Source organism: Pyxicephalus adspersus, chromosome 2, assembly GCF_032062135.1.
Source record: "Pyxicephalus adspersus chromosome 2, UCB_Pads_2.0, whole genome shotgun sequence".
NCBI classification, from domain to species: domain Eukaryota; kingdom Metazoa; phylum Chordata; class Amphibia; order Anura; family Pyxicephalidae; genus Pyxicephalus; species Pyxicephalus adspersus.
Genome location: NC_092859.1, coordinates 139369558 through 139394460, shown reverse-complemented (window position 1 = coordinate 139394460; position 24903 = coordinate 139369558). Strand labels below are relative to the sequence as shown.

At 39.7% G+C, this 24903-nt stretch overlaps 1 protein-coding gene across 1 annotated transcript in view; it reads right to left on the bottom strand.

The window, feature by feature from the left end:
- Positions 1 to 24903, bottom strand: part of CHSY1 (chondroitin sulfate synthase 1) — a 41382-nt gene that overhangs the window by 15160 nt on the left and 1319 nt on the right. The window contains exon 2 of the mRNA XM_072402651.1: positions 18365 to 18860. Coding sequence (XP_072258752.1) covers positions 18365 to 18860 — 496 coding nt within the window. The remainder of the gene's footprint in view (positions 1 to 18364; positions 18861 to 24903) is intronic.

The window sequence follows — 24903 nt, the reverse complement described above, 5'->3', positions numbered from 1 at the left end:
CTTCCAAATGACAGAACAGAACAGTTAATTAATCCTTGTTTGAGCATGTCTTAGCCTGCTGACCGACTCATGAAGAAATGATTTACTTCCCTGAATGCATCACTAAGTAATACCAGGCCTGTAATGACAATCTGTCGAAAGGAAGTGCCGAGGCTTTTTATGAGAGCCAGACACTCTACTTTTCTAGCCTAAAGTAAATCATGAAAGTGGTTTTCAAGAACTAATATTTTCACCAATATTCTAGATTTTACCAAATTGAAGGCTTGGGACACAACACAAGTATAAGTGGCAATTTTTCAATTCAACTCACTGTTTCGATCTGACATCTCAAAATACTACACATATTCATACAATAATTTTTATTAACCGTTTGTTTCCAAACCAATACCAAATGTTTGAGTTCAAACTCCTTGCACGTATAATTTTTTCATTTAACTATTTAACAGGAACACACTTTACTCTAAAATTTGGGAATGCAATACATAATAAAAACCTAAAGATAAAACTCATTTATATTATAAAAAAGGAGTGCTCCATGAGTAAGATCTAAAAATCTATAGGGAATAAGGTTTAAGTTTCCCACAGCAACCAAACGCCATCTGTGATTTTACAGCAGGCTTAAAGCCGTCACTTCAATGCACATTCCTATGCCAACAACCTCTGTCGGAGATAAGATAAAAGTAACAACTACAGTAACAGGACAGCTTAGACAATTTACTGACAATATGGAATACATTATCTCATGAACTACAAATCTTCTGAGTCACATGTCCTGTCCAGACCTCCAAAGATCACGTCAGCTGGCACTCATAGGTACTTTGGACTGCAAACAGCCTCACATTTTTAGCTTTGTATACGTTACAAGTCATGCAGACTATTCGAGCAGTGCAGAAGTACCAAATGTCATAGATTTTATGTGTCAACAGTACAACGGCATCAGTAACAGGAACTGTGGCCGTTAATGTAGATATCTGTTCTAAAATACATTGGCTATTTGAGTTGAAGGATCTTGGAAAAATCAGCGATAAGGCCAAGAAACATTAGCAGATTCAATCCAAGAAAACAGAGAAAGCAGGGGGAAAAGCGAAATCCTTGTCCCTTGGACATCATACTAGAAAACCAGTGCCATGATTCTAGCAGCATATCCTTAACCCTTTCCTACAGGGGTTTGCAGGGATATTTCTGTCCTCTCCTAAACTTTGAACACCTATGATAATCTCGGGTGAAAATCTCGAGCCTGTATATGTGTCCTCACTGAACGAGCGAGAGCAAAGTCCATTTCTGTTTCCTGTGAAGAACACAGCAGGGTGCCTTCTGCTCTTCCTCCCCTCTCCCCAGAATGGTATATTGTATTTCTCTTGTTCTCCCTCGGAAATCATCACCAAAAATCGATCCCCGATCTACTGTCTGTACAAAGCTTAAGCCTTTAAAAGGTTTCCTTTTTTCAATCAAACAAAACATTTCCAGGAAGTGGTTGAAAAGCATCTACAAAAAGTGGTATTGCTGACATCAAACACATGCAGTGCGGCTATAGAACAATCATTATTCTATGTGTGGTCACCCAATCTACATGAGACACAAATCTATTCAGAGAGATCAGCTGTCAGGAAGTAAACTTGAGAAATTGTGAAACCTTTTAATGCAGGAATTGCGTCATTCGCGTCTGATCAGATCGCCAGAAAAGTCTTCAGCCCCAAACTCTCTAACTGGAAGCACGTTCAACATGCATTGAAAGGACAAAAAAAAGTGTTTTTGTTTCTAAACCCACTAATAATCTCCAGCTCTCCCCTTGCATGGGAAATGCATATAACATTATTTCCCACTCGATACAGGGACTCCTATTTGACAGCATGGCCAGGGTATGATTTATCCTACCTAGACTACCCTATAGTATGGGAACACAGCCAGGTACAGGACTCACTCCAGCTGAACGAGCAATGTAGTTCTGCGTTTCTGCTATTGCTTGGATTCAGCTCAATAAGAGGTCCATGAGCAGCAGAGCGATATGGAATAGGTAAGGATGCACAAAAAGCATTTGCTTTATGTCAAGTGCTGACAAACAAATTGCAAGGAGTAGAACGCAGAGCGACCTCCAGATGTGCTAATTACTTCTCCTTCACAGTTCATTAACGTGTTGAGGTGGGCCCATGACAGGCTATGCTTGAATGATGCCGACTGTCATTCAACCCGAAAAAGCCTTCAACATTTAGATAAGGAAAAAAACAGCAATGGGCATCTCTAGAAAAGCCCAACATATCATGTATTGAGAATTACTTTCCAGCAATATAAACCACAGGTTAAGCTTAATCACTAATATAAAAGATGCGTCAACATTTGTGCATCAAAATCCAACATGTACGAACTATACCCATCAAAATGTAAAAAGCAGAGGGCTTTAGGATTAACCTATTCCATTCTTTATAATTGATAAAGTGAAGGCGAGAAGAAGACCCTGGAAATATAAAGCCCATGGTTAATTTAGTCTGAGTAACATTAGCAAGTCTTACCTAGAATTGGAAAGCAGAAGATCGAGGAGGATGAGTGCCAGACAATCTATTATGTGTTCTCAGTTTCTATATTCTGCTCATTCAAGAGAAATGGTCAGTGAAAGCGCACAGCCAGGAAGCCGTTTCATGGAAAAGAGCTTCTTTGTAAACAAAAACTTGTATGTTTAGTGCAGCTATTCAGATCTGTAGCAGTCAATGCAAACTTCCAGGAACACAAAATGACAAGCTTGGATTATCTAAACAGACTTGTGTGTTTATTCCTGAAATGCATCGAATCCAGATCTGCAGAAATTCAACTATCGTTAGGAAAAAGATATTAACTAGATTATATTTTATTCTGTGCTTCTGTAGAAAGATTGTTTTTTTTTCAATTTTAACAGGTAGCTGTAGCTTTGGGATTTTTTGAGAACGGTTTTGCAGGCTAAAATATTGGTCATTTTTAAACCATTGGCTGGAAAACAGTTTGGGAAGGATGAAAGAAATCTGGTCACACAATGGCCAAAACCTGTCATTATGTGACTATTTTTATTCTTTGTACGATCCAGATGTTTGACAAGTATGGACAATTTTATAAAACTTCTTTGTCTGAACCCAAAGTGGGGTTGGGCAGCCAACATGTATAATTTACAGGTCTATAAACAAGCAAGCTGCATTCCAGACAATATCCCAGAATGGCATTGGTGACTCCTTCTAGACAAATATGTGAATTACATAGGATTGTAAATGAAATCCCTGCATATGTAACAGTAATTTATTAACATGTGCAATGTCCACATTCACTAAACAGCCAAAACAATAAAACCATTGTATAAGTCCCCCTTGTTCTGACCAAAGGCATGGAGTTAACACAACATCCTAAAGATGTCCCCTGGTATTTGGCACCAAGACATCATTTAGCACACATTTGCTTGTTATACAAATGCAGTTTTAACACATTGCAGAGCCCATTCTCCATTTGTTGACCTAACACGCAATTGGAAGGCCTATGTGCTTACCACTTTTAAAACACCCCCATAAGATCTGGACATATTGGGGTTGCTATGGTCTAGTATTCTAGTTATCAGAATTTAGACACTTTCTCATTTTTTCTGCTTCCAACACATCTTCTTAAAGAACAGACTGTTGACTTGCAGCCTTATATATCCTATCCTTTGACAGATGCCACTGAAATCAGATAATCATTGTTATTGACTAAAGCTACGTACACACTTCCAATTATTATCGTTGGTAAACGAACGATCCTGCACGATATCTGCGAACGATGGTATAGCACCGATCCTGCACATACAGATAACGACACGATCGTTCGTAGATATTGTACACACAATAGATGCGATCGTTTGAACGATACAGGAAGTTACGTGCACCACAGGAAGTGAACGAACGTTCGTTCATCGCGCATGCTCAGACCATGGACGATCAATGAACGATCGTACACATGAACGATGGTCAATGATCGTCGTCCAATCCGATCCGCCGGTCCGGTCGTTCATTTCCAACGACTTTCCTCGTTCGTCGGCGTCGTTGGTTACTTTTTTTACGAACGATTTTTGCCCAATCGATCAATCGTCGTTCATTTTGAACGATAAAAATTGGAAGTGTGTACGCAGCTTTAATCTGTCAGTGGTTTGGGCTGATTGGCGTATCAGTAGCAGGTCCTGGCACCAGCAGATAACCAGTAAAGTTCATCAGAAATCAGCTCATCAGCTTCCCTTTAATAAGAATAGAGACGTGCTTGGGACTTGGCAGTCAGTTAGTGGAGTAAAAGTGCCAGGAGAAGCAACTATCTCATGGAGATCATCTTATACAGCACAACAAACCATTTTATTAAAGACTGCTACCCAATGCTGAATTCCAGACATAAAACACTTTGTGTAAATAAATCACATTACATATTTAATAAAAGATAGAAATAGTGTAATGTACACCACGTGCAACAATGGTCTTTGCAAACCCAATTATTAATTAGAAGGAATGTTGTTTGTTTTAGGAATAGCCCAGTCTAGGGGGGAACCTTGGATACCCACCCACTACAGGCTGCCTTCAGGACACGAGAGAGGGGGCAATATTTGCTTATCTCAGTGTTCAGTTTTAAAGCCTCGAACAGACATCAGATGATTGTTGCTGGAAATGATCTTTAGCCATCATTACCAGTGCCAGATGAGTTAGAGGAGAAAGTATTAAAAATGAGCAGCACCTCACTGTCTTCTATAAGAATGCCCAGCATTCTTAAGCAATTTAACTTAGATTGTATTATAGACATATGACTATGGTAGGAACATTAAATTGTGAGCTCTTTGAGGGACAGCTAATGACAAGACTATGCACTTGTACAGCGCTGTGTAATATGTCGGAGCTATAGAAATACTGTGTAATAATACTACTAACAACTGTGGTGACCAAGATAAACAGAGGCTTGCAGCGCTGGAGACCCTGGGCCACTTCCCACAAAGCTTACATTTCCACGGTGCGTAGTGACAACGGACTAACCCGATTATGTGATCAGCTTAACGTTCTCTGAACAGCAACACAATGTGGGGGAATTATAAAATCAGTAAAGCAAAATTGTAAGCGATTCATGAATAAAGCAGGCCTATAAACTTCTGAAAATTGACTAGGATAGTGTACTGTTAATTACTAGGAGATAACTTCTTCACACAAAAACCTTTAGTAATTGCAATCTTTTAGAAAAGGTTGGAGGCTTGAGGCCAGAAAACCTTGCTATCAGTTACCTGCTTGCAACCTGGCAAACACATCAATTGGCTCTTTGTTCAGCCAGACCACAACAACATTTGCACAGCTAAGGAGTTTACCGTGTAATCTTTGTTAATTAGAATGAACTCTTTATGCTTTGTTAGATTAAATGCTCCCAAACAATGATAAAAGTAGCAAAAGGTTTAGACATTCCTCCTCATTGTGCCAGCCTGTTAGTAGTCTTGGCATCCGAAAGAACTGGAAGCTGTACAAGGGAAAGAAAAACCCAAAAAACAAACAGATTAACAGAACAATTGGCCCGCCGGATTTGTGGTTTTGTGGAACGGTTTTTACAAAATAGCGGCTCATGAATGACAAGGATATTACACAGATACAATTTATAGTTGGATTAGATTACGATAAGGACCTCTGGCTTTTAGTTGTGCCAAAGTGGAGCTAAAACCCTCCATGACTATTTAGCATTGGCTAGAGGAACCATTTCTTGGTAAATTCTGATCAGATCTTCTGAACATGACCCAATTAAAGTACAATGCCAGCTAAAAAAAAAGGTATTCTGTGTTGGGTCAAGGAAAGAAGGTCAATTACTGAAGGAAAGAAGGTGAGTTACTTACTGAAGGGAGAATCATAGTTCTTATAATTACAGCACCAGAAGTACAAACGGAGCTGTACTGGCCACATTAAATAAATTACACTGCGATGGGGGCATTCATTTTTACAACTGAATTAGTAATTACCCATGAACTTTATTGCAAAACAGGGGGTTGGCAAGTTTCCTGTGCGATAGGATGTGCATAGAAACAGGTACTCTTTCTTTCTGTGGCATTAGGCATCTCCTGTACCCCCAATGGTTCATTTTGCACTTTTCCCTGCCAGTTTGAGTACAGACTGGATCCGACTGCAAAACTGTAAGACAAAACACTTTCAAATTGATAAACCAAGGGGCCTTTGATTATCGCAATGCAGTGTTCTCCCCAGCTCCTTTTAGCTGGGCGTATCATCCGGCACTTTTCAGTAACCACCGGCTGTTTTTGGGTGGTTACTAAAGAGTTGGGTCACAAACGGGCTGCCACCCACCTACAATTTTTACCACCCACCTTAAAATAATTCAGGGTTGAGCACTGCAATTCATTCAACATTTTTGAAAGAGATTACCATGCTGTGTTAAAGCTATGGTAAAGAAAAAATATATATATTACAATGACAATGTAACTAATTGGGGCCCTGGCCTCCTCCACTGGAAACCTCCCTGAAACAGAAAGCAGCCCACAGATCTATTTCTACAGTGTGCAATGAAATATTTACCATTTCTTGAATCAGACTTTATAATGACAGGCCGTGGATTCACTTCACCTTCTGTCTGCAGCTATCATTATACAGAGAACTAGCAACACACAGGGAGGGGGGAGAATCTACTTATAGACTGAACACCATCCAGCCAAACATATTCCATCTTGGTTGAAAAGCATGAATGTTGCGGTTTAGGTGGAAATATTACAGGATAGACATTGCAATTTACAGCAATAGGAAGGCACAGGAATGTAGAAGTGACAGCAGGGTTGCCAGGGGTATCCAAAGTCCAATACCGATAGTCCTCGGGTTAAGGACATTGACATATGGATGACTTCTAGATACGAACGCTCCCCTGCTTTCTCCTGTGCAGAACTAGGCTGGATGGGAGACGGTTTGTATGACTTGCAGAAGAAATCCTTTGCTATACACAGCTGAGGTTGTAGGTGATCTTAGGAGGGTGAGCTCTTTCTGCAACATTCTGTAACTCTTTAATGACCAAGACAAACTCTGCAGTTGTTTTGTTTTTTGCATATCAAAGCTCAGCTTGCTCCAGAAGTTAATGAATGTCTAGGCTCCATAAAGTTTTTTTTTTTTTTGCTTTGTTTGTGATTAACTCACAGTGAGGATTTTATACAGTAACTGACACCATGCTGCCTAATAATATGCTGAAACAAACATCTGTCCTAATCGCATTTATTAAAATAAAGTACCTGTTCCAACTTACATACAAATTCAACTTAAGAACAAACCTACAGTCGCTTTCTCGTATATAACCAGGGGGGACTACCTGTCTTTGTTTCTATCCAATACAATTCTAAGCCTTGTTAGCCACATTTGCAATTCATAAGACAAAAGTACTTAACACTCAAAATCTCTCAAAACCAGGACACCAACAGGGGATAATACCTCTGTACCTGGTAGTAAAAAGCACTATTGGAAGTTACTGGAATGCTGATGCACACTTGAAAATAGCGAGCACTCCAAATCTGTACCACGAATAATACAAACAACTGGAATAGGAGGGTGCCCATATGTTTTTCCAGTATAGGACAGATACATTTAAATGCAGACCTTCCTACAAGTACAAGCAGCAGTTTCATATCTAGGCACCTGCAGAAGATAAAATACACAAGATAACTTGTACCAAGGACTATAAAGTGACCCGATAGCATGACATTTTCAGATCAGAACCCAGTCAAGATTTGTGGCTACAAAAATCACGCAAATGACCTGACAAGCAAGTGCTGTTGGTAATTGCAACACCGATTTCCATCCATACCATTTCCCTCTTTGTAGAAACTCTCATAAAATGAAATATTTATACATTTCCTGATTGAACAAAGAGGATTCTAAGCACAAATTACTTTTCAAGTCTTGTGAGATTTAATATCCGGAATTATAATCAGCTAGCCTTGAGACAAGACATCCCAACTGTGTTTTGCTGTCACAAAAATAAACACCTCTCAAGAAAAACAATTGGCTTCACCACAGACATTGTATACATAAAAATAGTTTCATTTATGAAACAAGACAAACTGCTAAACAGACTCTGGAGACCGGGAACACACTACTCTCTGTATGATGTTATACAGGAAACAAAAGCTTCTAATACATCTACTGAGCAAACAAGTGGTTAACCAATGAAGGCGATGTGTGAAAATGAGTTGTAGAAGTAAAGCAGAAGCAAAGTATACAAGGTATCAAAATGAGAACCAGCTTGTGCCCATTCACATCCCTAGAATCAAGATACAGAGCAAAGCAAGCACCTAGATAACGGCTCTCAGTCATATAACCAATTTACAGCCAAAAAAAGCAATAAGCATGGACATTTTCCCTACTGCAAAATGTAGTAAAATCTGTGCACAACATGGACACTGCACCTTTTCAATTGGACTTGCATGAGGGAGATAAAATAAATCTCTCACTGCTCAAACATTTTGAATTGAAATGATCTTACTAAGAATGACTTGCGTATCAATGTGCTTTTTATTAGCCACTAGGGAGCTGTTCCTCTGGGTAATCACAAATCGCAGGGAATTGAATTAAAACATTGTAAATCAGTAATTCCCTTGTCAAACTGAAACAAACGGCCTCTAGAGAAATGTACTGCAGCCAAGTTCATCTCAACAGCCAACTGGGTATTATCAAAAAATCTTTAAGTTTGCCAAGACAGTAAGAATATTTCACGTGGCAAAGGTAAAAGATTTTACCAAAACATAAAATGGGGGAACACGTTATGCAGAACCCAGGCGCGCTCTGAGCCTTGCCACATTGACAGGTCTGCAGAGAATCCTAGAGATACCTTACAAAACTTTAAAGTAACTAAAGTCTTCCTGAATAAAGAATCCTTTCAATCAGTCCGGAAGATGACAATGTGCCTTTTAGTCAACATTAAATGAGATCGGAAGGTGTTTTTCTGTTTTGTGACTAAGCCATTGTGCAGAAAATGCTTCTGTAATATATCACTTATCACAAGATAACTTGAATTCAATATCCTCTCGCAGGGAGAACGCTGCAGCAAGCGCTGGGCAGGGGGCTGGCAATAGGTCTGAACAATGTGTTCTTTGTAAATGCATGGAGAGGACTTTCTTCACCCCCTTCTCTTAAACCATATCCTGAGTGATATCCTTTTACAGCTGAAGAGAGACTGGGGGGGTGCTGAATGACTCTTATTAGAGGAGACCGGCTTAACTGTTTCTGCACCTTCAGCCCAATTACTGGGGAGTGCTCGGACGTCAAGGGCCCAGCAGAGGCTGAGTCGGAGCTACCGACTAGCAGAAGCAAAGCTCTGAACGCTGGACTGCTTGTGCTTATCCAATATACTCAAAACGAAATAACTTTCTCCTCTAAGTATCAATTCATCATTGCAAGAAGCTGCACATATACATATACATTTCAATAACACCAAAAAACGTACCACAGCACCCAAAAAGGTTTAAGCACACCTGTCAGGGAATATGTTGGGCTGCCAATGTAGTCTTCTTTCAAGAATAGGAGTTCTTGGACTGCCATAGCTTCAATTCTTATCTGTAGGTACCACTATTAGCCCAAAACGTTTTTTTAACCCCCAAGTTTTGAAAAGACTGAGTAAGGGTTAAAAACTTACTGTGTGCTCCAACTGGGTAAAATAAAGTCTTTTGTTTCACATCAAACCTACTTTTCTTTCCAGTACAAAGACACCTTAAAGCATGTGAATACAGGTCAGAAGAATAGTCACTGCAGGTCATATGCATCTGCAATGGATTTTAAATGTCCGAGGAATATGAAAAGCTTTAGTTCCTTATTTTAGTGGGCTCAAAGCCCACTGAAATAAGGCCTTGCAACCTTCAAAAGGTGCAAATCCTTTCCCATTTGCCATTTTTCTGTCTATTGTGAATGTCCTTAAATGACCACCAAAGTCTTTTTATTGGGCTGGGGGACAAAGTTGGCAGTGCTACGTCTAAAGCTTAGCCACAAGGATGGAATGAAATTAGCTTTAAAAAAAGCATGCAGAAGGCGGCTTTTTTTAGATTAATGAATAGCAAGCATCATGGAGTCCTGTTCTTCAGAACTTTTACCATGGTAAATCACAAAATTGATCAATTACACCAAGGATCAAAGTAGTGATTACAAAGATTAAAGAGAAATTCTGTAGTCGTAGTTTATATAATGTGAGGATTGCTTTTAGCATGGAAGGGGGATTGTGGTGTTATAAATGCGAAGTAACATAGAATAAGGAAAGATTAAAGCTTTCAAAGTTTAAGTGAGGAGGGTGCTCCCTCCTAAGCCTGGAATGGCATTTCTCCAGAGCAGAGGTGAATAACCATGTTATTCATAGTTCACCTTGTTCCACACTTGCCTGTGAGACTTGAGTCAGCAAGTGGTAAATCAAATGGCCACATTCTAACACTACATTCCCAGCCATGAGCCCTAACCTCTCCTTCAGAGAACAGCCTTGTTAAACAGTAATGAAGAACTAGAACCAGATAAAATGAATTGGACAGAAAAATATACTGCAAAATGTCAAGTAGAGAGGAATCAGGTAGGGGCAGAAATCAAAATAAGAGTGAAGCGTCTATGAAAATGATCAAAGGAATTGCTATGCAAAGCCCTGTTGGCATCTCAGCTGCATATCCATTGGTGTGTCTACCAGCTGGTTGAGGGTCTAAGAAGAAAACAAAACAGTAAGGCGGTCAAAGAGATATACAAAAAAACACTCCGAATTCCCACATTTTAGCAATAAATGCTCAGTTAAAAAGTCACCCTGGCCAATTATGGCTGGGGATTGGGAGCAGAAGATGGCAGTGCCCATGACTGAATAAGGTCCAGGGTGATATATATTTATTACACATTATCATAGTATTACTATTGGTATGGGACCCAGACATGACTGTTCAGCATTCGTTTGACCTATGCCTCTGGCTTACACATATGGGCAGCACATGTCACACGTACCATTCCCTATACGGTGCCATACAATTTCAGCATTACATTTGTGTTATCTGAAACAGTGGCAAAATGGAATGTCTAATCTGTGCAGAAAGTGTTAAATATAAAGGTTTGCATATGACAATGGCAATTAAAATTGCTTCAAAAGATCTTTTGATCTGAAGATCAATCTTCAGTCATCTGTCTTAAGCTACATACACACGTGTAATAATTGTTGTTGGAAAGGATCTTTTACGATCTTTTCCAACGACAAAGCACTGCACGATGCATGAACGAGTTATGTACATACAGCACCGATCTCCTCTATGCAGCGGGGAGGGGGGAGAACGACGGGTCGGCACCTCACTGCGCACTCTGCCCTTTCGCTTCTATTACGATCGTTGGTCGTCCATAATCTGTGGATCCGCCAGGACGGACGTTCGGGTGATGGATGACTGGCACTGTACACACGCCAGATTCTTGTCCGATATCAGCCCTGAGCCGATTATCAGATGAGAACCATTGAACGTGTGTACGTAGCTTTACAATCTCCATCCTCACATCAAAAATCTAAGAGATTAGCTTTATAACTCATGCTGGTTAAATTAATCTATTAATTTACAGTTTAGACCTGGTCTTTGCTCGTTCCTGTGGGGCAGCCCAAATAATTTTTTCCATCCGAGCAGGAAAAAGTGCCCACAAGCATGTGCAAATATGCTGGGATATGGAGGACATTATATCTGGAGCAATGATTACGGACAGATTACGGAATCATTGACCATAAAGCGTTTTAATGCTTATTTAAATTGCTTTAATCTTTGCAATCTCTGCAGAACAGCAAGAACTCCTGCACTAAATTACCCCCAGTAATGATTAGGTAGTGGAGTGATACAAATGCTAACAGCATGACAAATTTGGGTGCAATTATCCAAAACGCTGGTTAGAATTAACCAAGATTTCAATTCAGTAAAGTGCTCAACTCTGAAATTTTTTTTAGGCTGGGTGGAAAGAAATTGAAGGTGCAAGCCCCTGTATTGTGACCCAACTCATCAGTAACCACCCAAAAACAGCCGGGTGGTTGCTGAAAAGTTCTGGGTGGTGCGCCCGGCTAAAAGGGACTGGGGAGAACACTGCAGTATGTTTGCTGTCGATCTGAATAATGAAATGTCGAAATGTGAGGCGCAAATCTCCCCAACTAGCATTCAGACAGCAATAAAAACCTGACATTGGTTTCAACTTCAAACCAAAGATATTTGTCAATTTTGTAAAATCATTGGATTGAGGAAGACATGACTGCTAAATCAAGTTATTTTTACTTTTATTGCAAAATGTTTGCAATAGTTTATTAGGAATCCATATCTAGTTAGGACACCGAGAGATGTGAGGCAAGAGATTCAAGGTCATGAAAAGTTGACATTTTTTGTTTTATTTTTATTTTTATGTTTTTTTTTATTTTTTTGAAATGCCATTTTTTTCTCATGTAGCATTAGAGTACGTTTTAAACAAAAAAGTTGCTGGCCAAACAAGCTTATCAATCTTGTGATAATTCAGTCTGTGTTTATCCACGATATCCTTGTGAACTTCTTAACAACTTTCCTTCTACAACAGTTAAAGGCAAACTCAAGTATATAACTAGGCTAAACATGAGGTGAGGCATGCTCAACAATGCATACAATGAATGTTAGTTTATATAGCACAGCCTTTCCCAAGCAGGGTTCCTCCAGAGGTTGCTAGGGGTTCCTTGAGCAATTTGTTCTTAGGTCAGTTTGGGTGACATACATCCCACTGACCACCATGCTAATGTACAGTGATCTGTAGATAAAGTAATTATAGAAGAGTTTGCTTTAAGACCTAAAAAGTATTTCAAGGGTTGCGCGTGCCTCCCTCACCCCACCCCCCATGTTTAAAAGGTCAAGAAAGGCTGATCTAGGGCATCAGTAAGAAGGACTTTCCTTTTCCTTGCCCCAACTTCATACTTCCTACTCTTGTGACTGATGGTCAAACACATGACCTAAAAATAATGCATTTTGAGAATGCCGGCAGCCTGTCCACAACCCAGAGAGGAAATAGGAGGAATGCAGGAGCAGGGAAGAATAAGGTTGGTAAAAACGCTTTCTATTGGTACTTCTAAAAGTGCATGGGAAGTCTCACTGTAAGGGTTGCATTGGCATTCACTATATTTAGGCTTTAAGAGCTTGTAAATTCCAGATTACACAATTTAACAAGAATACAGTTATTACATTAAACTAATCTAGCTGATGTGAACATAATGATTACTATGTTGCCAGAAAAAAAAAATCTTGGCTTATATCACCAAATAACCCAGATCTGCTCCCATAACGCAAGAAACGTCCAATCATTCCATAAGCTTCTCCTAGTTTGTTCTCTACAGGCTCATTTCCACCAGATGTTTTGTCTTGCATTCTGATGCAAGTAAACTGCCGGACAATCTATAAAAAATCCTGGCATTCAACAGAGCCGGTTTCCACCAATGTGTTGCATTTGGGTGCACTGACCATCAGCATTCAAGTCAGCTTATTTAATGTACAATAGACTGCATGGCAATGAGCCTGACCAGTCCCCAGTTGCTAAGAACACATAGTGGGGTAACTATAAACTATCACATTTAAGCCTGCTTTTGCAAGAGAAAAGTAGTAATGTGTCATGTTAACCCATTAGACTGGAGATTTTTTTTAAAAAAGTCTATTAGAAGAAATAGATTGGTAAATAAAAGGACAGAACAGGGCACTAACTAACCTCACTTTTTTTCTCCAACTTCATATACAGCATTTATGCTCCCAGTGATAGTTAAAAGCATGCAAAACATTTTGCTGCTGCACTAGGATAGTATAGCCAAACGTTTAATCGGCTGCACGCATACCATGCCGCTACACCCGCGTGCTTGCAGAGGAAAGTGTCCTGTACTAATTATAGAGAGAGCTGTGTTGGAGCCTAGGTGAAGAGTTGCTACAAACAGGCCTTGTGCCATCCAGAATCCTAACAAGGCTCAGTCTGTAAGATATACCCTCTGCACGCCAGTAAAGTAAACAAGCTGTTGCTCAGTTGGTAGGCTTGGAATTCACATTTTTGCCTTTTTCTCCACAACTAATCCCCGAGACACCAATACATGAAACTCTTCACTCTGTGTTAGACTTTTCAATGACTCCTTGAAGACAGAAGTCAAATGTTTTCTTTAGAGTACCAAATGTACAAATGAAGAAATATGTATGTGGACACATCATGCCTGCAAATCTCAAACAAAGGACAGTTGACTTCAGAAGTGTAAGTGAAGAAAAAGGAATGCTGGGAAGAAAAGTAATTTGAAATGCTGGCTGATCACTAATTATGCCAAGAAATTCAAAACTTACTTGTTCAACAAACGAAGCACACACCAGGGGGCTTTGGTGTATTTATACTTTGGCAGTGTGCTCCCGAGCCCCTTTTAGCTGGGTGCACAAACTGGCACTTTTTGGGTGGTTGGTGAAGTTTTGGATCACTGTGGCTGCCAGCCACCTACAATTTCTTCCCACCCAGCTTAAAAAAAAACTACTGGGTTGAATACTGCTTTAGCTACTGAAGATCTCCAGTTAGATTCACACTAGCCAAAGAACAGCTATTGCCTCAAACCTTTTGTTGCTCCAAGTGCATTAATCACGACTAAAATGTTTTTCACATAATAGGTTAACAGCAATCCCAATCTGTGCACAACACTACTTATCTTTAAAGCCTCAAAACTCTAGAACCTTTATCAGAAGACACTTGCTCAGCCCCCTATACACATGCTTAAAGGCTTTTACTCTGCATAGCGTTAAGATGATAATCTTCACCTTCCTGACAATATCGGGCCAGTATTTTTTTTCCCAGGCTTCTGTAGATAGACACAAGACAGGTCCCTTCTGCAACACCAGGACTCTGCCTAATCTGAAGCTTTCGGGAAGTGTGGACAAGAAGCTTCCTAACATATTCTCAGACTGGGACTAAGCTGGCCCTGAGCTTGTTCAGTAAACTTGTGACCCCAAAGGTCACAAACACAACAAACAGTAGGCAGGCGTGGAGTGACTTGGGCAACACATAGGAAATGCTGCATTACTCTTCTAGTGAAAAGAAGCAGTGATTTAAGAAGTACAGGAAATGTACTATTTCCTACATGAGTAATGAAGTCGTTTAAAGGGTAGGATTAGTGTCCATCCAAAATTTACACCAGATTTTGGTGGGAGTAATGGGGCAAAGAATAGACCCAGTGCAGGATTTTTATTATCTTTGAACACACAGGAAAGGTTTAGGCTAGCATCTGTAAAGGGCAAACACCATCCACACTTTACTGTGTAGATAAACTACACTTCAGCAAAGCAAAATTGATTTCTGACTTAAAAAAAAAAAAATGATTACCTCCTTTACTGTAAATGAAGAGGAAAAGTTGCTTTGCTGTAATGAGAAAGTACAATAAGTACACTGTTAATAATTCATTCATGCGTGTCTTCATTAACAGATCTCAGCTCTCTTGGAAAAGTTAGCAGCATTCCTAAGAGGAAAAACATTTGTGCACCTTTCCCAACAGAGCAACGAGAGAGAGATTAGCCTTTGCTGACCCTAACGAAACTGACGTTTAATCCAGAGCGCTCCTTATCCCCTTCGATGCCGGGTAAATGTGCCACGTGGTTAGAAAGCCATTCAGTATAGACAGAGGAATCAGCAGCTGCTGGGTTAATAAGCGAGAGCACCGAGGCAGAAAATAGCCAAGGAAGAGAAAAGCCCTACTGGCCACAGTTCTACTGACAACTAATCACCTGGGATTTTTCATTGTATACTGTTAACTTCTAGCACTGCACTTATACATAAAGTATAGCAAGGTATTCCTATGCCAAATAGGGGGCTATGCTAAAAACATAATTGTTTCACAACAGACTCCTGGCAACCTACAAAGATAACATTATAAATCAAATGGAGATACTGGCGAAATATCAGCTATATCCACAATTAGTTTTTTTTTTATTCTATATGGTAAAATCCTTGGATCACATAAATTGCAAAGCTTATTCCCAAAACCTGTGCAACATGGTGGCTCAGTGGTTAGCACTCTGGCTTGTGCAGTGCTAGGTCTCAGGTTCAAATCTTAGCCAAGACAATTTCTGCATGGAGTTTGCAGATTTTCCGCGTGCCTGCATGGGTTTCCTCCCACAGGCAGTTTGGTTATTTGGCTTCCCCAAAAAATTGATCTTAGACTGTGATGATATATTATGGTAGGGACATTAGATATTGGGCTCCTTTGAGGAACAGCTAGTGAAAGGACTATAGACTTTGTACAGCACTGTAATATGTTGGTGCTATATAAATACTGTGTAATAACAACTTTGAATTATTGGTTGGCATCTAAAAAAGCAATTCTTGCAAAAAACAAGTTGCATGAATTTGTCATAAGGCTGCCATTGAAACACAAAGACCTGAAGGATTCCCACCAGGGAATGTTTGTGGGAATGCCAGATTTGCGGTTTTATGAATAGGACTCATCATGTTGTATTACCAAGTTACTACTTCATGTCTGGTAAAAATAAATTTTCATCTTTTTATTCTACATTCGTTTCTGTATAGTACGATTATCCCGATGTGGAAAATCTCTTTAACAAAGTCCCAGGTAGCAGTAAAATCTGACTGAGGTTCTATTCAAACACTAAAAACAATATTTTTGCTATAGATGATACATTCTGGTGACTAATAGAATCTTAAATACCTAAAGATGGTGGTATCCATGGGAAGAATTTCATTTATAATAGTTACATAGCTAGTAGCACTATTTATGCAAGTGTACTGCAAATCTTTTTCTGTAGGAGAACATTAGGCCATTTTATTCCTACATTGTCAAACTCCCACTGCCCATCTGTATCTGATCATCATCAAATATATAGCCAAGATGAAAAATAATCATATAATAATAACTAGGGGAAGCACATTTAAGAAGAAGCAATCAGATTACAGAATGCTACTTCTATGTTCTCCATTTCTCTAGACATGATTGCGACTTTAACAACAAATTTATAACTGGGGCAATTAGGTCTGATCATCAAAAATAAAGGAAAATAATGATAGCCAAATCTTGCATGACTTGGCGATTATATCTGCTGATTTAACAGTGTGTTTTTGTTTTTAGCTAAAAATAATGGCACATTTAGCCTCTATATAATTTAGCTGCCAGATCTGTTCAATATACAATGGCGGTCACCACTGGCCAAACTGGCAGCACTTCGGGTTTTGCATACCCATGGACTATCTAGAACTTTGGGCAATTTTTTGAACATTCCATTATTCAAAATTACAAAATTCTTTATAGATATCAGATTTTGATGCTAGAAGTTACATAGACTAGTCAAATATCCCTCCCAACTTCAAGCTGGCTGTCAATAGAAGCAGAACTTGAATACTTTTTGTTGAATCTCCCAGTTTAGTTTTTGTAAAATGTAACTAGCGAACATTGCCCTCAGCCTGGAAACCGCACACGGCTCTCTAATTAGCTGCCTACAGCAGTAATTCTCTTTATCCTTATGAGAGGATTTGTTAGTTCTCACTGGAAAGGATGATCCATCTTCATATCTTATTCATTTCCTGCAGACTGGACTGGAAACAATGTCAGTAGATATCAGTGTCTAAGTGCTCATAGGTTAGCATCTAAAAAAAACGCCGCTTATTAAACGGCCCAATGTTCCAATAGCCGATAGAAAGTTTCTGAACACAATATAAAAAAGGCTTCAGGTGGTTGAACCTCCGAGTGACCTCTAGGCACTTGTACTCGAGTCATTTTTAATTTCTAATATGAAATAAGAGCATTAAGTACAACCTTTCACAATCAAGATTGAAATGACAGCCTTTTCTTCAGGTAAAATGTTGAAGGTCACACCCAAACCAATCACATAAAACTGAAGAACTAACAACAAAGTTCAAATGGTAAGAAAACAAACCTATGCAGCTTAGGTAGAAATAAAAAATAAATGTTTGCACGAGTAACTTGAAAATGTTCTTACTGTATTTTTAACCGTGCCTTGGGCTTTTATCTGACATCAGCACCTTTTTAAAAGGTGGAGAGAACATTCTGGTATTTGCTCAATAGGTCAGCAGCAGACCTGCAGGCTGGGTAAATCCCAGTGATAAAATGTGCTACCAATCCTCTGATAAAGTAAGGAAAAAAATATCATTTTATACCTCTTCAAAACTCCAAAATGTCTCAGAATATGGCGAGGAGGATTTCTAAAAATGAACATTTACTACAGCATATAGGCTGAAAGACTTGCCATTATGCTGGGAGACTGCAGCTTTGATAAATTTGCAGTGAAAGGTCTTTTATATTTTTTGTGATAAAAGTATCAAAATCTCAGAGCTCACTGGGTCTTTAAAAAAAAAAAAAAAAAAAAAAAAAGCAGCATAAGTACACAAAAAACAAAAACAAAAACACTTACTTCATAAGACCAAACACACTGCACTCCAGCAAACCTCCGAACACATCTGCCAATTTCAACATCCTCATGGGTGGTGTACATTTCTCGCAGACACTCTCCAATATGCGGAACCATTCTCCGCAAAACTTCTCTGCTCATGATCACCCCGGGTCCGCCCATGCAAAAGTTTTCACCTGGCTCCAAGGCCAGCTTGCCCATTTCCTCTGTAGAGCCCAGGCCAGTCTGCCCCAAGAACAAAGGCTCACTGCTGTTAAGGCTGCGAAGAAAGCTCTCTAGTCGGTCACCTTTGATATAGACATCGTCGTCGGCTCTCATGAACCATTCATATTGATCCAGATAGTGATCATGCATATATTTTAACATCATAAAGGACTTCTTTTGTGGTGGATAAGAGTCATCTACACCTTGTAGAGCTACGATTGGAATTGGTATAGAGGTGTCCGAGCCTTCACTTGAGAAGAACTTCACTTTTCCAGGGATGGACTGTGACCACGTTCTGAAAAATAAAGATACAACTTTTATTTAGCACACGCATCAACATAAATAAAAGCTATTATTGCTGAAGGTTTGTAAAATTTACAGATATTCAATTAACATTATTTACCCCCAACTGAACACTAGTTTTTGAAGAGAAAAAACCTTGCCATTTCTTAAATGATTGTTTTTGAGGAGTGGAGAAAGTTATGATCTTCTCCCCATTGTGTTCCTGTTGGGGAGATTTTCCTACTTTCTGTTTCAACAGGAAGAAATCAGGAAACAAACAAACACATTGTCAGTAAATTAAAGTGACAGGACCACTTTGCCACTTTTTTGCTGTCCATGCATTCAGTATAGCAGCACACTTCTTAATGTACAGAGACACAAGGCCAGGTAACTACAAAGAGGTTACAGATAGAAAAAGAAACGTCAAGAAGTTGTTACCCCTCAAATCAAAAATAAACAGGACATTGGAGCAGAGGCCATCAAAGCTTAGTTATTTGGGGGATAGAGGGTGGGTCCGGAGATGGGGCCAAATGGGATTACTGTACTTTTGTTTTAAAATGTAGTTACCTTTTGAAGCAAGTGGGAAAGTGTTAAACCTATGGGACATTTTAAACACTGCCTGTGGCCCCCACACTTCCTGCTCTGACATTTGCTATCTGTAGGAAAGGGCTTCCAAAAACAATAACAGGCAGATATAAAAATATGACAACTTAGAGATCTGAAAAGAAACTCCTGAAGTCATAGCGTCAACAGTCCAACATACAAGCAGGAGTGAAAGTTTAACTATATTTACAGGGCACGTTCCTGACAGTCTAAACATTGCATTGTACAGCACTTACTGCTAAGAAACAAATAAAAAAAAACCTACAGTAACATATCACTATCCTGACTAACCTTAGCTTTAAAAGCAATAATAATAGGATGGAAGCCATTTTTTGCCATTCGGTTAATAAAGCAAACCTATACTCGAATGTAAAAGAAAAAACAAAAAATAAGAAGAATGAAGAAGCCACTTATTGTCATGCTGAACCACTGACTTCTGTACTTGTCAGAAGACCAAAACCCCTGACTTCACATTAGGGTTCCTGATCTGCTTGCTTTAGACAAATGCAAAAAAAGAAACCAGAGACAGATAAGCATTTATCATTTTCAAGTGGTCATTGACCAGCCCCAAAGCTAAATGTGTGCTATTACTTGTTCTAGAATTAACAAGAATGCCAAAATCCTTTATCTGCACATAATAGAGCTTTGGGCTGCCTCCAGTGATGGATAAAACCAAAATTCGTGTTGTCTTTGTAGAAAGAAAGTGTTCATATGGGTCCATTATCTGACCCAGCAATGGTTCGGCCATGAAGCTTTACGTTGCAGTAGCTAGAGCTAACGCAAACAAGTACATACATTCTCCCAGCAAACTATGAACAAGAATGGTCAATATTGAACCCACCCCAAAGGCCGATAGGATTATATGAAGGGGTCAAAAGGTATTTGATATCTATCTATATCTATATCTATATCTATATAGGCAGAATAAGACCTGCAACACCTTTGAGCAATCCTGCGCAGTTTCCTGGAACCTTGTCAGCTGCTCAGTTCCTCACACCACAACACCGGTTCTTAAAGAACCACAATCTGCACATTTAACAGCTGACGCCAGTGGGTGGTACTGGTACCGTTCACTGCCGCCCCACCATTCATTCTTTCTGGGCTACTGCGGGGAGGCAATATACTTTATAGCTACTCAAGGCACCAGTTTGCTGGCATGAAGAAGTGGTATCCTTACTGGCCAGTCTGAACATAAACTTATGAAGATGGCTCTAGAAACATTCCATTAATAAAACACTAATCACACCCAATAGTCTTCATTCACAATTCATCTAGGTTTAATTCCAAGGAGAAAATACAATTTTTTTCTGTCCTTTTGGCTTTAGATTCTTAATGCTGGTTCTATAAATGTTTGTCGCCTTCCTGTGAAAATTGACAGTACTTCTTTACAGCTGGACGATAGCCTATTCATGGCAGACTTCTAGCTGCATTAGTCACCAATGTAAAGACATACTTAGCATATCTGGAACATTACTACACGACCACTGTTCCAAGAACACAAAGAATTGAAGGGGGAGCTCTATCTGACAAGATTTCTTTACTGCATTTTCCCAGGAGGGATGGAGCACACTTGTAGTACCTGAAAATCTGGCTATTCTAGTTAAAATTGTTACAGGAACCACATTCTTCAAAGGCCAAACATTAAGTATAGTGCAAATGTCCTAGAAGTCTAAACATCTGAGCTGCAAGACACAGACTAAATGCATGCTTATGTTGATTAACATGTGCTATACAATCCTGTACATATGCTCAATAATTGTCTCTGTAAATCCTTGTTCACGATCAGCGACCGTAGAATAAACATGCATTGTTCAGACTACAAAAATCACTGGAAGCAAGAATTTGGGATTTGCTGCAATACACAAAAACCCAACTCCCTTGTTTCAGCAGTACAATTCTTGGCCAAACCAGGTCACTCAACTAAAAAAGCAGACTTGCAATTAAGGAAAGTCATAGTCAATTGTGAGAATTGTGGTGTTAAACGCTTAATATTGTTCCCTAGTGGGAAGCACGGTGGCTCAGTGGTTAGCACTCTGGCCTTTGCAGTGCTGGGTCCTAGGTTTGACTCTCAACCAGGGCACTACCTGCATGGAGTTTGCAGGTTCTCCACGTGTTTGGGTGGGTCTCCTCCAGGTATTTTGGTTTCCTCCCACATCCCTATTTAATGTACAGCGCTGCGTAATATGTTGGCGCTATATAAATCCTGTTTAATAATAATAATAATAATTCCAAGAACATGCAGTTAGGTTATTTGGCTCTCCTCAAAAGTGACCTTAGACTGTATTAAAGACATATGACTGAGGTAGGGACATTAGATTGTGAGCCCCTTTGAGGGACAGCTAGTGACACGACTATGGACTTTGTACAGCAATATAGTATATATAATATATATATAAATAATAGTCAAGTCAGGATAATCACTCAATCTTAAGAAACGTCGCTTTACTTGTAATTCTTACCATTTTTAGGCATCCTGTTACCTAGCAATTATTGTAACTAGTGAAAAGCTGGACATTGAGAGTCTACAATTACAGCTGTTTAAACTAAACCCACCAATTAACCAAAACAGTTCCATACAAAGAATGCATCTGAAAACGATTTTCATAGGTGTCTGTGCGCTAAGTCAGCTCCTTAAAAGGTGAGTGTTGCAACAGCAAAACTAAGTCAGCTAAAGATCCAAACTGATATTATTTGACAACTTTTAAAACCCAATTACAGCTCTAGGCATGAGATGTGGTATCTGCTATGATCCATATAGCATCAGCAGTCCAGTGCCAGTGTTCTCCCTAGGCCCTTTTTAGGTGGGCACACTGCCTGGCACTTTTCAGTAGCCACCTGGCTGTCATGAGACAAGAAAAAGATGAATACTAAGGGGGGGTTTACCAGAATTTTTGTTTGCTGTGACATATTATGGGCCAGGTGCTTTGTTTACCACATGGATACACTTCAGGGACCCCAGTAAAATGATCTGGGGCCAGTCAAACACAAGCACAATAACGATTCAAAATGTGCAGCAATGCATGCCTAGGTGAGTCACTGACCTCAATGTTAGCATGCAACCAGGCAAAATATGGAGTTTAAGTGACCGTATAAGTTAACTGATAACGATTTCAATAAGTTTTAAGCATTTTGCCAGATGCATATAAACGATAACACACAATGTAAAAACGGTGGGCCAATACCTTATACACTGATAAAACTTTTCCAAACCTCTTTCATACTGATTGGGAAAGTTATATTAATAAACAGGATTTATACACTACCAACATATTAGGCAGCGTTGTACATTAAACAGGAGTTGCAAATGACAGATACAGACAGTGACACAGGAGGAGGAGAGGACCCTGCCCCGAAGAGCTTACAATCTAGAGAGGTGGGGGAAGTATCACACTATAGGAGGGGAGATATGTAGTGGTGGGAAGTAGTGGGGGGTTTTAAAAGACAGAAAAAGACGGGTAGGTGAGTTTGAAAATAGGGGTTTTAGGGGCTCTTTTAAATGAGCAGAAAGCAGGAGCAAGCTGAAATAAACAGAATTTAAATAATTGTATATCTGTTTAAAACAGATGGTTTGTCACCAAACAGGAATAAAGAAACACTGTCCAGTCTAGGTGGTGTTATGCTAAGGGAAATAAAAAAAAATCAGCATTTGCAAACAATGCATAGAAACAACAAGAAACTAGTAATAGGAGTCCTGGTAAAAGAGAATAAAGACATTTGCATTCCTTTGTACACAAGTAAGATTTCTCCATAGAACAATGTATATGTGTACACTGAACCTGCATTACAATGTTGCCTAGATCAAAGCAGCATGCAAAGCATTACTCCAACTGCTGAAAAAGTCTCCAGATATGGGGGAACCCCTGGGGTAAACCTACCATTTGTGACCAGGCTCTGATTAAATCAGAAGCTGAAACCCTCACCCATTGGAAACTATGCTAATGCCACAATAAGCACACTTCTTTAATTGTTTTCAAAGAAAAAAAGATGGAGGTTTTCCTAAATCCTTTTACTCAAAAAAGCCAAAAGCAATACAATAGATACCTGCTGGATTTTGCCCTACAACAAATCACAGATTTACAAGCGCATGACAATCAGTAGTACTATAAATGAGACGATAAATCAACTACATAAAACCTGTGCTAGCAATATCCTCAAACAGGCTTATCAAGTAAAGTTATTAATCTAATAGGCATAACGCAAGGGAAGGCACGTTTCTGGCTCGGACAATTTACAATTGCAATATTAAACGCCATAGGAGATGTTACCTAGATGTTACCTAGCCAAGCTTTACTAGAATGGGAATAAAACGCTTTGCAGATGTCACAGTGAAACACAATGGGCCATTGGATGCCCGGTTTCTGCATGAACCTATCTGCGCTGGCAGAAAATTATTACTAATAATACAATCAGTAACCTAGAACATTGTTTTTTAAATAGATAATATAATAAAATTGCTGAGGTGGAAGCGCGGCCACTATATAAACATCGCTATACATCAGTAGTTAGGTGGAAGCCCCATGGATCCCCAATATAACCACAAATGGTAGAAGCCTGCTGACTATACAGAGCATACAATAAGAAGACAAATAATATAAATACAACCATAATGAGCTTGGTGGAAGCCCCATCATTATATAAACTTTACCACAACCACAATGGGTCAGGTGTAGGACTGATCAAACAACATCTCTACCCACAATATGAACACCCCAAGACTAAGCTGGCTGCCGAGATGGCATGGATGGTCTAAGCAGCTTCTGAGACACACATAGGTGCCAGCCAGGCGTTGGCATAGCCTGGAGCAGACGCAGCATGATGGAAGGGATCAGGGACTTTGGTGTTGGTACCCTTAGCAGGCAGAAAGCCGGGCTTGTGAAATAAGAAGGTGTTGGTAAATGTAGTAGGCAGAATTCTGGGGACAGAATACGAGGATGTAGGTAACCTTGGCAGGATGAATTCCATGGTTAAGGGAATAGGTAGTTGTTGGCACCCCAGGTGCCTAATGCTGGGCTCTGGGAATAGGAAATGCCGCTACCACTGACATGCCTAATGGTAGACTGTGTGAAGAGGAAACCCTGCCAGGCAGAATGCTGGGAATAGGAGGGTGTTTGTACCCCTGGCATTCTTGCCGTTAGGTTTATGTAATAGGAAGGTGATGGTACCCGTGCCAGGCAGAATGCCGTGATTAGGAAGGTGTTGGTACCACTGACATGTTTTAAGGCTGAGCTTAAGGAATAGAAAGTTATTGATTGATAACCCTGGCAAGAAGAATTCTGGTCTTAGGAAGCAGTAAATATCCCGGGCAAGGTAACTTCTGTGAAAATGGTTGGTATCCCTGGCATACCTAACGTTAGGCTGTGTGAATAGGAAGGTGTGGCCAGGCAGAATGCTGGGATCAGGAAGGTATCGGTGTGGTGCCCCTGCCAGACAGAATGTTATATTAGGAAGGTGTT